This window comes from Theropithecus gelada, chromosome 2 (assembly GCF_003255815.1).
Source record: "Theropithecus gelada isolate Dixy chromosome 2, Tgel_1.0, whole genome shotgun sequence".
In the NCBI taxonomy this organism is placed as follows: domain Eukaryota; kingdom Metazoa; phylum Chordata; class Mammalia; order Primates; family Cercopithecidae; genus Theropithecus; species Theropithecus gelada.
In genome coordinates, this window is record NC_037669.1 from 106,819,644 (window position 1) to 106,836,151 (window position 16,508).

Genomic DNA, 16,508 nt, shown 5'->3' on the forward strand with positions numbered 1-16,508 from the left:
GAGGCATATGTCAATAAAGAAATAATTTCCTAAGGCAGGTTAATTTCTACCTGAATTCTCAATTGCTTTATGTCGCTTGTTTGGAAGGGCCACAGATACATCCTCGTAATCAGGGTCGGTTTCTTTGATGGTTCGCTTGATTCCGGACATGATGACATTCGGTTCTTCACTGTGAAGCAATAATAAATTAATAATTTTTAATTATTAAGTTAAATAGTTGGGTTGTTAATAAGTAATACTGTATACCAGTACTTACGAATGTTTGTGTATATACAAAATAAATAAATAAATATTACATAATACTGGTACTTGCAACTCTGTATGTGTATATACACGCATATACATATTTCTTTTAAGACCAAAAGCATAATTTTAAAAGTTTCCACCAAAAAAAAAAATAATCATCTGTTAACAAGCATCGGTTTCCCCTTCAAGAGAAAATCCTTGAACAAAGTAGCACATTGTTTAGACTTTTCAAAAGGAGCCTGGCTTTCACAGAAGAGCCCTCATAAAGAAAAAAAAGGAACCAGACTTCGATGAAAACATGGTTAGCCCACACAGTGTCTCAGAATTCACTAAGCATTTAGCATATTAGAAGACATAAGCAACACAGTTAAAGGCTCAATAAATAACTGATTACACAAATCCTTTCTCTGGTACTTAGCAAGTATCACTATTACTGATCATTACTAATTAACAAGTCTGCAATATCGTAAACAAGTCCTAGGTATACAAGTCTTTGAATAAAACAATCTCATTAAAAAAAAAAATATCCCATAAATCCTCTAGACCTTCATTGTCCCAGTACATTAGCCACTAGCCTTATGGGGCTATTTAAATTAAAATTTTAAAAAATCTAAAATTCTGGGCCAGGCGTGGTGGCTCATGCCTGTAATCCCAGCACTTTGAGAAGCAGAAGTGGGTGGATCACGATGACAGGAGTTCGAGACCTGCCTGGCCAATATGGTGAAACCCCGCCTCCACTAAAACTATAAAAATTAGCCAGGCGTAGTGGTGCGCGCCTGTAGTTCCAGCAACTCGGGAGCTGAGGCAGGAGAACTGCTCGAACCCCGGAGGCAGCAGTTGCAGTGAGCCGAGATTGCGCCACTGCAGTCCAGTCTGGGCGACAGAGCAAGACTCCATCTCAAAAAAATAAGTGCTTGAGAGTCACCGTGGCTAGTAGCAACTACATTGTTCAGTGTAGATACAAAACATTCACATCACTGCACAAGTTTACTGGATAGTGCTCCTCTTGCAAAATGCTTCATTAAGCACTGATACGTATTTCATGAGTCAGTTTCAGAAATATCATCCAGACCAGTGCTGTCCAATAAAAATATAACATGAGCCATATACAGATTTTAAATTTTCTAGCAGCCAGATTTCTGACTGACTGACTGAATGATTGATTTGAGACGTAGTCTCACTCTATTGCCCAGGCTGAAGTGCAATGGTGCAATCTCACTCACAGCAACCTCTGCCTACCGGGTTCAAGCAATTCTCCTGCCTCAGCCTCCTAAGTAGCTAAGATTACAGGCATGCACCACCACACCCAGCTAATTTTTGTAATTTCTGTACAGACAAGGTTTCACCTTGCTGGCCAGGCTAGTCTCAAACTCCTGACCTCATGATCCGCCTGCCTTGGCCTCCCAAAGTTCTGGGATTACAGGTGTGAGCCACTGCACCCAGCTGCAGCCACATTTGAAAAAGTAAAGTGAAATGGGTGAAACTAATTTTAACAATACATTTTACCTAACTGATATATCCAAAATATTATCATCCCAACAATATAATTGATATAAATAAATCAGCAATGAGATTTTACGTTCTTATATTTTTACCAAGTTGTTAAAATCTGGTGTGTATTTTACACTTACAGGACATCTTAATTTGTATTAATGACCAGGCATGGTGGCTCACGCCTGTAATCCCAGCATGTTAGGAAGCTGAGGCAGGCGGATCATTTAGGTCAGGAGTTCCAGACCAGCCTGGCCAACATGGTGAAACCCCATCTCTACTAAAAATACAAAAATTTGCTGGATGTGGTGGCAGGCTCCTGTAATCCCAGCTACTCAGGAGGCTGAGGCAGGAGAATCGCTTGAACCGGGGAGGCACAGGTTGCAGTGAGCTGAGATCACGCCACTGCACTCCGGCCTGGGCAATAAGACTGAAACACTCTCTCTCAAAAAAAAATTATATTAGTATTAGCCATAAACCTAAGGCTCAATAACTACTTGTGGCTGATGGCTCCCTTTCTTCGCAGCCTGGACCTATTGATTACGATAAGGAAACAGGTTCAGGGTAGTTAGATCTTCCCTTACAGTGTTAATCTATGAAAGAGACCAGAATAGCTCTCTGATTTCCAAACCTCTGCTCTACCACTAAGGTAGATTACCTAGCCAAAGGCAGAATTACTGAGGTAACAGCATGTTTTAAAATAAAATTAGGCTGGGTGCGGTAACTCACGCCTGTAATCCCGGCACTCGAGGAGGCTCAGGCAGGTGGATCACCATAGGTCAGGAGTTCGAGACCAGGCTGGCCAACATGGTGAAACCTCGTCTCCACTAAAAATACAAAAACAAAAACAGACGGACATGGTGGCTCGTGCTGGTAATCCCAGCTACGCAGGAGGCTGAGGCATGAGAATCGTTTGAACCCAGGAGGCAGAGGCTGCAGTGAGCCGAGATCATGCCATTGCATTCCAGTATGGGTGACAAAGCAAGACTCCACCTCAAAACAACAACAACAACAACAAAAAACACATACACACACAATTTAAAAGTCCCTCAGCCCTTAGTCCAGTTCTTTCACCCATCTCAGAAACAGACTCACTTGATTCAGCTAGGAGAGTGGCTCACTATGTAATGCTACACATGGAAGTCCCACATCTGAGAGAAAACTTTTCCTACAGCTGTTATATGGTGTAATATCATTAACCTTAAAAATAGTCTAAAACCCCCCAGCATTTATAAACATCTTGAATCAAGCCATTTAATGTTTGTTCATATTCATCTGTTACCTGCTATAATTCAGAATATAAATAAATACTTTTGGACAGACCCAGAACCCAACTATTATGTTCTATGTTTAAAGCTTTTAAAAAGTAAAAGTAAGGTCTTCTTGTTTCTTCAGCCTTCTCCATTTGGTCTGCAATTAATTTTAGACAGCCTCAGAAAATCTTGGGCTGTTACATAAAGAAGACAACCTTAAAAAATTAAATAAACTTAATTTATTCTTCCTTACTGCAGATAGGAATCTAAAAACACTTAATTACACATAAACCTAGAATCAGAGCTGGATATAGCCCACTAGATACCTAAACTCGTCCTTGCACCATCCTATTTCCTCAGTGGGCACCTGTCTTCCACAGTTTGCCAAGTGTCTTATGAGATTATCTACAAATATGAGTCCCAGACCAGCATCATCTTCACTTATCCATTCTACAGACTTCGTAGTCTGTATATTCTTATCCCACCTCCCAAGTAATCTCAAGAATAATGGTGGCTCCCACTAAAATGGCTGGGGATCCTTGAGGTTATTTTTATTTTATCCTCACTTAAGGGACTTAAAAAACAAAACAAAACAAAACAAAACCTCTCTTTGACTTTTGCTGTAAAACTGGTAGATGAGGAAGAGAAAAGAGAGGAATTTGGGGGGGGGGGACAGAAAGGAAGAAACCAACAATGAGTTCATTTGTACTGCCAAGATAATTCATTTTTCATGCAGCCTTTAGAATAAAGCTTTTCTTGTCACATGTGGGCATATATCTGAGCTTCTCATAAACACGTTTAAGAGGATTTAGCTCTGTACTGGGCATTTCAAAATAATCCAGGTCTGCTCTGTCACACAAGAACAACACTGCGTAATGTGCACATGTCACATGCAAGTAAATACTAGCTAGCTAAGACTAGGCACATCTGCTGAGGCATGCTCTCATGCTGATCTATGAACAGAATGTGTAACAAATGACCAATGATAATATTGCCTTCTGGACTCTTCTCGTCTGACTTGCAGATTTTATGAAAAGGAAACATGAGCAGTTGTTAGATATGGTCAATTCAACTTTGAAACAAAATGTCCAGCTAATCCTCTTTAGGTTCCGAATCAGCTGAAATTGAAAATACTGAGATGGTACTATGAACTGTTTGGAAAAAAATCTGTTACCATATACAATTTGACTGTGAGAAAGAATTTTCTCTATACTCTGAGACAAAAACTGAACAAGGAAATAAATGTAATGCTGGGACTAAAATAAGACTACCGTCATCCATTTCTCCAATTTAAACTTTTTATCTCATCAAAGCCTCATTACAAAAAGTAAATGTGGGCAAGATGCTGATGCTCAGGCCTGCAATCTCAGCACTTTGGGAGGAAACGGGTGGATCACTTGAGGTTAGGAGTTTGAAACCCGCCTGGCCAACATGGTGAAATCCTGTCTCTACTAAAAACACAAAAATTAGCCGGCTGTGGTAGTGCATGCCTATAGCCCCAGCTACTCTGGAGGCTGAGGCACAAGAATCGCCTGAACCTGCAAGGAGGCAGAGGTTGCAGTGAGCCGAGATCACGCCACTGTACACCAGCCTGGGAGGCAGAGGCTTTGTCTCATAAAAAGAGTAAATGCTGTCAATTTAAATATAGAACATAAATGATTGTTTCCATAAAGAGCACAAGAAAACAAAGCTTTATAGAAGTAAATGCTATCAATTAAAACATATCTTATGCATTCAAATAACATAACCAAGTCTGAGTTTTTGACAAAGGTTAGAAACCAAAAAGAAAACCAAACTTTTTTTTTTTTTGAGACAGAGCCTCACTTCTGTCGCCCAGTCTGGAGTGCAATGGCACGATCTTGGCTCACTGCAACCTCCACCCACCTGGGTTCAAGTGATGCTCCTGCCTCAGCCTCCCGAGTAGCTGGGATGACAGGTGCATGCCACCACGCCCAGCTAATTTTTTGTATTTTTAGTAGAGACGGGGTTTCTCCATGTTGGTCAGGCTGGTCTCGAACTCCTGACCTCAGGTGATCTGCCTGCCTCGGCCTCCCAAATTGCTGGGATTATAGGCGCATGAGCCACTGTGCCTGGCCTAAACCTTCAAGCTATTCTCCTGCCTCAGGTGTCTGAGTAGCTAGGACTACTGGTATGTGTCACCACTCTCGGCTAATTTTTTTTTATTTTTAGAAGAGACGAGGTTTCACTATGTTGGCCAGTTGGTCTCAAACCTCTGACCTTGTGATCCACTCACCTCGGCCTCCCAATGTGCTGGGATTACAGGTGTGAGCCACCACGCCCAGCCAAAAAAAATTTTTTTAGAGACAGAGTCTCACTCTGCCATCCAGACTGGAGTACAGTGGCACAAGCATAGCTCAATGCAACCTAGGACTCCTGCGCTCAAGTGATCTTCCTTTCTCAGCCTCTCAAGTAGCTGGGACTACAGGTGTGTGCCCATACTTACTAATCTTTTTTTGAAGAGATGGGGGTCTCACTATGTTGCCCAGGGTGGTCTTGAACTCCTAGCCTCAAGAGATCCTCTGGCCTTGGCCTTCCAAAGTGCTGAGATTTGTAAGCCACCACCCCTGGCCCCACACTAAATATTTAATGTTTTATACTTTTTAAAAAACCCCAAGAGAAAAATAACTTTGAAAAGAAAATTGTATGATAAAAACCATAAAGATGATGTTAAGGTAGTGACTGGAAACTCGAGGTCTTAGCTCTCGAGTCAGGGAAGATGTAGAACCCTAGAAGCCAGTCCTAGAACTCTACCCTTCTGTTTTGCAAACACATCATTTAAGATGTGGCCAACAACATGGTGAAATCCTGTCTCTACTAAAAATACAAAGATTAGCTGGACATGGTGGCATGTGCCTGTAGTCCCAGCTACTCGGGAGGCTGAGTCACGAGAATTGCTTGAACCCAGGAGGCAGAGGTTGCAGTGAGCCGAGATCATGCCACTGCACTCCAGCCTGGTGACAAAGCAAGACTCCATCTCATTAAAAAAAAAAAAAAAAAGCAGCCAATTCTTGAGAAAGGAGTAAAATATGATAAATTAGACACTTGAAAGATTTGCTGTATATTATATGAGGTATCTTTCCAATAATTCTATGTGCCTCACATCATTTGAATATCAGAACCACTAAACTTCGGGCTCTCACTCAAGACTTTTCCCATCTGGTTTAAAGGTGGGGAGGGGAGGCTGGGCGCGGTGGCTCACGCCTGTAATCTCAGCACTTTGGGAGGCCGAGATGGGCGGATCACGAGGTCAGGAGTTCAAAACCAGCCTGACCAACATGGTGAAACCCCGTCTCTACTAAAAACATAAAAAAATTAGCTGGGCATGGTGGCATGTGCCTGCAATCCCAGTCACTCAGGGCAGGAGAACTGCTTGAACCCAGGAGGCAGAGGCTGCAGTAATCCGAAATTGTACCACTGCACTCCGACCTGGGTGACAGAGTGAGATTTCGTCTCCAAAAAAAAAAAAGTGGGGAAGGGGAATCGTACAATCATTTTCCATCTGCTTCCATACAGACGGGCATTCCTAAGATGCTGATAATGACTTTACAGTTCTACAGTCTTAAAACAAAATATATTCTCCTTTGTAAACAAGACAACCAGTGTTCCTTTATTAACATCTGAATAAGACTCTACAATCCATTTTCCATTAGCCAATGAGACATTTCAAAAATGTCTCAAAAATCCAAACCAGAAGAATGGACAAACAAATCATGGTATACTCAATGAACTCTTGATGCAGGCAACAACAGAAATGAACCTCAAAATCACTATGGCAAGCCAAAGAAGGCAAACACAAGAGTACAAGCTAAATTATCCCACTTAAGTTCCAAAACAGACAAATTAAACCATAGTGAAAGAAATGAGAACCATAGTTGGGGGTGTGGTGTTGGGGACTGACTGGAAAGAGGAATGAAGGCTTTTTCTGGAGTGATAGAAATATTTTATTCAGGTTGGGTATTCTTACCCAAATGCCTGGGACCAGAACTGTTTCAGATTTCATACTGTTTTGGATTTTGGAATATTTGCATATACATAGTAAGATATCTTTGGGAAGGAACCCAAATCTGAACATGAAATTCATTTATGCTTCATAAATACACAGAGGTGGATACACAGGTGGATACACAGAGCCTGAAGGTAATTTTATACAACATTTTACACAATTCAAAACATAACACAAAGTTTTGAGTATGTTTTAACTGTGACCAGTCACAAGGTCAGGTGTGAAATTTTCCATTGTGGCATCATGTTGGTGCTTAAGAAGTTTCAGATTTTGGAGATTAAAGATTCAGATTTTTGGATTACTGATGCTCCATCTAACCTTTTTTATTTTTTATTTTTTTTTGAGACGGAGTTTCGCTCTTGTTGCCCAGGCTGGAGCGCAATGTCGTGATCTCGGCTCATGGCAACCTCCGCCTCCCAGGTTCAAGCGATTCTCCTGCCTCAGCTTCCCGAGTAGTTGGGACTACAGGCACTCGCTACCATGCCTGGCTAATTTTTTCATATTTTTAGTAGAGATGGGGTTTCACTGTGTTAGCCAGCATGGGCTTGATCTCCTGACCTCGTGATCCGCCCGCCCCAGCCTCCCAAAGTGCTGGGATTACAGGCGTGAGCCACCATGCCTGGCCATAAATGAAGGATTAACTAAAATATCTGCCAAAATATAAATGCCCACAGGGAACATAACTACTACCTTATATTAGTTTTCATCATTAATCTATGTGTTGATATCGCTACATCTTCAAAGGCCCTTTAGCTAAATGTTTAAAAGAATGTACAAAGTTATTAAACACAGACACATGCAAACAAAAAGACAGTCGGCAAGGCAATATTAATAACAATTCAAGGCAAAAAAACATGATAAAGATGATATTATTTAAAGGCACAATCACAAAAATACATCTTAAACTATACATCCAACAATATAGTATCAAAATACATACATACACACAAACAGAAAAAGGAAAGTTTAAGAAATCACACATCTCTATATAAAATTTAAAAGATTAAGACAACATATAAAAATAGATGATAGGCCGGGCATGATGGCTCACGCTTGTAAACCCAGCACTTTGGGAAGTTGAGGCAGGTGACTCACTTGAGCTCAACAGTTCAAGAACAGCCTGGGCAACACGGCGAAACCCCGTCTCTACAAACAATACAAAAATTAGTTACGAGTAGTGGCAAGCGCCTGTACTCCGAGCTACTTGGGCAGCTGAGGTAGGAGGATTGCTTGAGCCCAGGAGATGGAGCCTGCAGTAAGCTGAGATCACGCCATTGCACCTCCAGCCTGGGTGACAGAGCCAGACCCTGTCTCAAAAAAAACAAACAAACACTACAAACAAAAAAGATGATACAGATATATATCTGGTAGTTAACAAGCCAGATTTAACAAATACACACAACTCTGAACCCAACAGAAAAAAATCTTTTAAAAATATCTATGAAAGTTCATTAAGGTCAGATGCAGTGGCTCATGCCTGTAATCCCAGCATTTTGGGAGTCCAAGGCAGGTGGATCACTTGAGTCCGAGGGAGGCAGTTTGAAACCAGCCTGGCCAATGTGGTAAAACCCCCTCTCTACTAAAAATACAAAAATTAGCTGGGCATGGTGGTGGATACCTATAATCCCAGCTACTTGCGAGGCTGAGGCAGGAGAACTGCTTGAACCCAGGAGGTGGAGGCTGCAGTGAGCCAAGAGCACGCCACTGCACTCCAGCCTGGGCAACAGAGTGAGACTCTATCTCAAAAAAAAAGTTCATAAAATGTAAAGCATATAATAAGATATGAAGAAAGTCTCAATTACTGCAAAATGTAGAAATATTACAGCCACATTCTGATCTTAATAAAAATTTATATTAACTCACCATTATATGGAAAATAAGACACTCTTCTAATAACTCATGACTCAAAGAAGAAATTAAAAGTAAAATAACAAACTATTTAAAAACTGACAATGTTGAGAACACAGTATCTACAAACCTATGGAAATGTGGTCAAAAGTCACCATCAGAGGAAAATGGCAGACCAGCTTTCACTGCAAATACACATACAAATCCAATCCAGCAGGGTATTCAAAGCATAATGCATCATAACCAGAAAGTTTTATTGCCAGCAACAGAAAAAGAAACAAGCAGAATTAACAAAGGCTAAATCCTAAAACCAAAGATCCAGAATGAAGGTGATTTGTACTACACAAGCCGACTGTTGGAGCTTTAGAAAGCTTTTTTTTTTTTTTTAGATAGAGTCTCACTCTGTTGCCCAGGCTGGATTGCAGTGATGCAGTATTGGCTCACTGCAACCTCTGCCTCCCAGGTTCAAGTGATTCTCCTGCCTCAGTCTCCTGAGTAGCTGGGACTACAGGCACCTGCCACCATACCTGGCTGATTTTTTTTTTTTTTTTTTTTACTAGAGACAGGGTTTCGCCATGTTGGCCAGGCTGGTCTTGAACTCCTGACCTCAGGTGATCCGCCTGCCTCAGCCTCCCAAAGTGCTGGGATTATAAGCATGAGCCACCACGCGTGGCCCCTTTAGGTATATTTTAATGAAACTGACTTTCAATAATCCAAATACATATGATCCACTTCATGAATTCTATTTTGAAAACTAAATATGGCAGCAGCTTCACCCCAACACCATCCATGCTTCCCAAAGACTGTTCAATGTACACTCTAAGAATACATATTCATTTTAATATTATACTGAGAAAATCATTAGGCATGCAGAAGCCCTATAAAAAGAACCAAAATGTGTATTTCAATGTCAATTTAAATTTCTCCACTTATTTAAACACTACTCATAACACTGTCACCTCCCATTGATACAAAGAACTGAAAAAATAAAATACACCTGACCGTCTTTCCCAAATTATGCTCATTTTATAACAGAAGCAATAAGAAGTTATCTATTAGGTTGGTGCAAAAGTAAAAACCGCAACTACTTTTGCACCAACCTATGTTAAAGGAAAGACTCAGACCAAGGGAACTCTAGGAGAGAGAAGATTCTGTTCTGATTCTCGCCAGAGTTAGTACTGACAAAAAAAAAAAAAAAAAATGCTATGCTAATTATTCTAAGTCAGGTCTGACACACAAAACCTTTTGAATATGTTCCCATTTGTTGGCTAACCTATCACTTTTTCTTTAACTCATCTGGTATCCAAAACAAAAACAGGTCTTTATGTAAAAATAATCACAATTTTATACTGGACCTGAATGGTGAGAAGCTGAGAGGTCTGGTCATTAGGAGGACTGATATGATGTGGGACATTTCTAATATGACATGTAAAGAGCTGAGCAAAAGACAGCTGAGCTCAAAAACACTGTCTCATTATTTCAGTCTTACATATTTCCAGGTCAAAAACATCAACTTTCCTATAAATAAAACGGCTTTAAGACTACACAATTTGCTAATATGGTCAGCCCCCAGAATCCATTCTGGCCAGCACTCTGTCTACAACCTTGCAAACTAGCACACAGAAGAGTGTAGGATGAAACAGCTCTTCTAAATTATCCATGCCACTGCTTCTATCCATTAATGCACCTGGACAGCTGACTTTAGGTAACTTTTATCATTCCTTTTTTTTTTTTTTTTTTTTGAGACAGTCTTGCTCTGTCACCCAGGCTGGAGTGCAGTGGCGCAATCTCGGCTCACTGCAACCTCTGCCTCCCGGGTGCAAGAAATTCTCCTGTCTCAGTCTCCCGAGTAACTAGGACTACAGGCGCACACCACCACGCCTGGCTAATTGTTTTGTATTTTTAGCAGAGACGGGGTTTCACCATATTGGTCAGGCTGGTCTCAAACTCCTGACCTCTGGTGATCAGGAATCCCAAAGTGCTGGGATTACAGGCCTAAGCCACCACGCCCAGCTTCTACCATTCCTTTACCCCACCGGTTCAACATACTTTTTCTGGAAGAATGAGACATGTGGGATGTTTAAGGGTTTTGAGATTTTTAAGGTAAATTCTTTTTTTTTTAATTTTTTGAGACAGAGTCTCACTGTTGCCCAGGCTGGAGTGCAATGGCACAATCTTGGCTCACTGCAACCTCTGCCTCCCGTGTTCAAGTGATTCTCCAGCCTCAGACTCCCAAGTAGCTGGGATTACAGGCACACACCACCACACCCAGCTAATTTTTGTATTTTTAGTAGAGATGGGGTTTCACCACGTTGACCAGGCTGGTCGCGAACTCTCGACCTCAGATGATCCGCCCGCCTCGGCCTCCCAAAGTGCTGGGACTACAGGTATGAGCCACCGCGCCTGGCCTGAAGCAGACTGTTTCCATATCGTCTGTCCTGTGGCAGTTAGGGGGGGAAAAAAGCTTTCAAAGGCTGGAGTTTACTTCATGGATGAGTTGGAATTTGATTCTTGAAGGATGAAGAGCATTTCAGCAAGCGGAGAAGGTAGAGGTGAAATATGAGCCCACTGGAAAGTAATTGTAAGATGTTCAGGCATGTGAACTTTGATGACTGCAGCCATGGAGAGGTAGAACTAGTTCTAGGCAAGGGCTGTTTATCCTGCTTGTCTGAGGAGTGACCTGTGGGGGAACCTGTTAAGTGGCTGTAAGGAAAGCTGAGGGTGAGGAGAATGCAGTGGGGAGGCACTTCAACTTTACCCACAGTGCTTTTAATGGCGATTGTTATGTATTTTGTTTTCAAGTTTTAATTTGAGAGTGTGGATACACTTTTTTAATTGAAATATAATTCACATAACTTAAAACGTACTGTTTTAGGCCAGGCGTGGTGGCTCATGTGTCTGTAATCCCAGCACTTTGGAAGGCCAAAGCAGGACTGCTTGAACCCAGGAGTTTAAGACCGGCCTGGACAACATAGGGAGACCTTGTCTCTACTGAAAAATAAAAAGAAAAAAATTAGCTGGGCATGGTGGTGTGTACCTGTAGTCCCAGCTACTTGGTAGGCTGAGGTGGGAGGATCACTTGAGCCCAGGAATTCAAGGCTGCAATGACCTATGGTTGCATCACTGCACTCCAGCCTGGGCAACAGAGACAGACCCTGTCTCAAAAAACATATATATTGACCAGCCGGGCCCGGTGGCTCAAGCCTGTAATCCCAGCACTTTGGGAGGCCAAGGCAGACAGATCACGAGGTCAGAAGATCGAGATCATCCTGGCTAACATGGTGAAACCCCATCGCTAATAAAAATACAAAAAAAAAAAAGAGCCAGGCATGGTGGTAGGTGCCTGTAGTCCCAGCTACTCAGGAGGCTGAGGCAGGAAAAGCCGTGAACCCAGGAGGCGGAGCTTGCAGTGAGTCGAGATAGTGTCACCGCACTCCAGCCTGGGCAACAGAGCAAGACTCCATTTCAAAAAAAAAATATATATATATATATAGACACACACACACACCACTTAAAAGTGTGCAATTCAGTGGATTTCAATATATTCACCAAGTTGCACAACAATCACCACTATGTAATTCCATAATGTTTTCATCACTCCAAAAAGCAACCGCTTACCTCTTAAGTGTCACTCTCAATTCTCCTCTCCCTTCAACCTCTGGCAACTACTTTTTGTGTCGATAAACTTGCCTGTTTCTGGACATTTCATATAAACAGAATCATACAGCACGTGGCTTTTTGTATCCGCCTTTTTTTTTTTTTTTTTTTGAGACGAAGTCTCCCCCTGTCGTCAAGGCTGGAGTGCAGTGGCGCGATCTCCACTCGCTGCAACCTCCACCTCCCAGGTTCAAGCAATTCCCCTGCCTCAGCCTCCCAACTAGCTGGGATCACCGGCCTGGGCAACAGATTGAGATCCTGTCTCCAAAAAAAAAAAAAAAAAAACACAAAGAAAAAGAAAAAAAAGAAAAAATCTGCTTCATAAGCCTTGTTTTCTGTGAGAAAACTGCATCAACTCCCACCATCTACTTTCTATCATGATAGAAAACAGACTGAAAGCAGAGCAGGACCAAAGGCAGGGAGATGCGGAACAATCCAAGAACGTGGCAATGAACATTCAAGTAAAAATCCATGGTTGATGAGAAGAGGACAGGACCAACTATTTCTGAGAATCTATCCTAAGGAAATACAGAGCAATGTACATCATACGTGGGCTGCACTCAGAGATCTACAACGTAAATGTTAGTTCTCCTCTTCCTATGGATGTTATAATAAAAAATAACCCACCGCAAACTATCATGCATCCGCTGAATGAACATGAAGCATTGGAAACTGAAAAACATGTGGGGAGAGCTCTGAATGCTGTATGTCAAGCTACCTATTTTTAATATCTAAAGAACCTTTGACAATCAATTAGGAAATAACAAAAGATGCCAGAGAACAAGAAAAGAAATTCGCAAATAGCCAATAAATGTGAAAAAAATGTTCAAACATACTAGTAATCAATAAATGAAAAAAACACAAGACACCATTTTTCATCGATCCAGTTTAGTTTTGGCGCAGATGGAAATAGGGGCATTTTTTTCTAATTTGCACTCATTAGTTTCATTTCCTCACATCCCATTAAACTATTCTAGTCTGGTTCCCACCTCCCACTTCCAGAACTATGGACAGGCAGACCAATGACCAAAACCAATGACTTCTGTGTTGCCAAATCCAATTGACAACTTTAATGAACATCCCAGAAGCCCTGATAAAAGGACCAATTCAACATCTTCCAGAAATACCTCTTTTGGCTGCCATGATACCAGCTTTTTCTCCTACCTCACTTGCTGTTTCCTGTGTCCTTTCCTCAACCTTCTTCCTCTGCCAGACCTAGAGGTATGTGAGTGTCTGAGCCCCTTTCACTTCTTCACTCTTCCCCTCAGTGATCTCACACAGCACCATACCTTTGAATGTCATCTATGTACTGATCACTCCAATTTTTTTTTTTTTTTTTTTTAAAGAGACGGTATCCTGCCTTGTAGCCAAGGCTGGTCTAGAACTTCTGGGCTCAAGCGACCTGCCTCGGCCTCCCAAAGTGCTGGGATTACATGTGTGAGCACTGCGCCCAGCCACTCCGATTTTTATCTCTAGCTCTAGCCTCTCTCTTCCTTGAGTTCCAGCCCTCTACATCCAACTGCCTCAACACACCGACTTCATAACTAATAAGCATCTAAAATTTAATACATCCAAAATAAATTTCGATGTTTTTCCCACCTCAAATTTCTCTCTTCCATTCTTCATCTCTGTAAACGGCACCACCATTCACTCAGGTGCTCAAAACAAAAATCAAAAAAGCAAAGACTCCCACCATTCCCTCACCAATTCATTTCCAAGTCTTGTTCATTCTACCTTCAAAACACTTAAAAATTTGTTTACACTTCCCCATCTCCCTGCCATGGGCCTAGTCTAAGCTACCGTAAAGAGCACAGTAACTGACCTCGTAGGTTCCTCCCCAGCCCTCTTCCTCTACATAGCAGTCGGATTATGCTACTCGCCTTCTCAAAACCTTCAAAGGTTTCCCGGAAAAACTAAACTCCTAATCAGAGCATTATCTGCCCTATCTTTTAAAGAGTATACACAAACAGGAATACACATCCAAGGGTAATATCTCTAGACCGTAAAACTGCGGGCATTTTTCTCTTGCTTTGCTTGTATTTTTAAATTTTTCTACGCTGAATACTCTCTACTCATTAAGGGGAAATGATATTGCTGAATACTATATGATATTATGGCGCATTTTGTACATGTCAGCGAGAAATGGAAAACGTGGGTCAACTCTGTAACTGCTGAAGGCTTAGATGAAAATACTAGCAAACATCAAACTAAAAAAATGATGTGTCAGGCCTATAAGATCGCTGATGGCATTTCTCTTTCTCTGCTTTCCATTTCTTAACATAATCACATTCATGATGGGGAGAACCTCATTGTCTTCTGCAGTCTGGCCACAGCCCTCCAAGCCAGCCTTTCCTGCAGGAGTCCTCACTTTCCGAGGCTTCCACTCCGCCCCGCACTGCCCGCAGCTCCGGCGCGTTGGCCCCGGCCCCCTCCCTGGAACCCCAAAGCCTCTCTAACCCCTCCCCTCCATCCCGGGAGGGCCGGTGGGGATGGCGACAGGTTGGAGGGGCATTCCAGGATCCTTTCGGTAAACCCACGACTTTCTGGTCCTGGGGCCAAATCTTGCCTCCAAGGCCAAGAGCTTAACATCCCGAAACCTCCGGCCGCTGCGGCTCGGGGACCCGCATCCCCTCAGCGGAGCGCCCCGCTGAAGAGGAAGCCCCCAACTCACGTTCTGATTCCAGGCTCCCGCTTCTGCGGCTCCTCGGCCCGCACCTGGGATCCTCCCTGCCCTCCCCTCGGGCCCGGGGCCTCACCGGGTCCCGCCGCGGCGCAGCCGGCCGATGGGGGAGGGGCGCGCACGTGCCCGCGCCGCCCCCGCCCAAACAATGCCCCAGACAGCAGGGCGCGCGCCCGCGCGGTCCCTTCCTGCGCCCGCCAACACTCACCCTTTCTCCGGGTCTCCAGCTGCAGCGCGGGCCCCGCCGGGCGCCGCGAGAGGGCAGAGCGAGGTGACGGAGCGGGCGAAGCCCCGCGGAGCTGCCAGCCACGAGGCCCCAGCGACCCCCGCAGCCCGCGGAAGCACACAGATCAGTGGAACCCGCCCGACCCGTTCCGCCCCGCACGTCAGCAGCCGGGCGCGTCGGGGCGCGCGCGGCGGCGGCGGTGGCGGCGGTGGCGGCGGCGCGCGCGCGCGCGGCCTCGGGGCGGAGCTCGCAGGGATGAGGGCGGGGCGGGGCGGGGCTGGTCCAGGCTGCGACCCCGGCCCGCGAGGCCACTTCCTGGGCAGTGTGGGCGTCGATTCTCGCAAAGGCATGGTTGTCCATCACTTTTCTGCCCCAGAAGGTGGCGAATTTCAACCCCAAGTTTGACAGAATATTCATTCTGCCGGCATGTATGAGCTTCCCTATTAATTACAATAGTAACAATGATTTTTGTGTGTGCCATCTTTGTCCCAACCCATCTGCTAAGTGCTGGGTATACAAATAACAGTAGTTATTGCTAGCCCATTTTACAGATGAAGAGATTGAGGCAGGGAAGGCTTGAGACTTATCCCAGTCACACTAGTGACAATCCAAATCCAGTTTTCCATCTAAATATCTCCTGAGGCCAACATTCTCTTTCGTTCTAACTCTACCACCCTCCACCCAAGACCCTGTCATCTCTCTGCCCAGGACTATAAATAGCCTCCCAACTGGTCTTCGGGGATCTTCTGTTCCCCTTCAATCCCTCCTCACTGTATAAAGATTTACTACTGGAGCTGATTTTTTAATACTTTACCTACATGTTATCAAATTTTTATGTATTTAATGTTGTTATCTACACATAATACATGTAAATGGTGTTTTGTTTTTTGTGTTTTTTTTCTTTTTTTTTTTTTTGAGAGAGTCTCCCTCTGTTGCCCAGGCTGGAGTGCAGTGGCATAATCTCAGCTCACTGCAGTCTCTGCCTCCCTGGTTCAAGTGATTCTCCTGCATCAGCCTCCCAAGTAGCTGGGATTATAGGCGTGCACCACCACGCCCAGCTCATTTTTGTATTTTTAGTAGAGA

At 43.4% G+C, this 16,508-nt stretch overlaps 1 protein-coding gene across 2 annotated transcripts in view; it reads right to left on the reverse strand.

The window, feature by feature from the left end:
• YEATS2 (YEATS domain containing 2) overlaps window positions 1-15,595 on the reverse strand; it is a 115,421-nt gene extending 99,826 nt beyond the window's left edge. For both annotated transcript variants that reach the window (XM_025376580.1, XM_025376581.1), the window contains exons 1-2: window positions 15,408-15,595; window positions 51-169 (exon numbers count right to left, since the gene is read on the reverse strand). In XM_025376580.1, the coding sequence (XP_025232365.1) occupies window positions 51-150 (100 nt within the window). In that variant the 5' untranslated portion in view covers window positions 151-169; window positions 15,408-15,595. The remainder of the gene's footprint in view (window positions 1-50; window positions 170-15,407) is intronic.
• Between the last annotated feature and the right edge of the window lie 913 nt (window positions 15,596-16,508).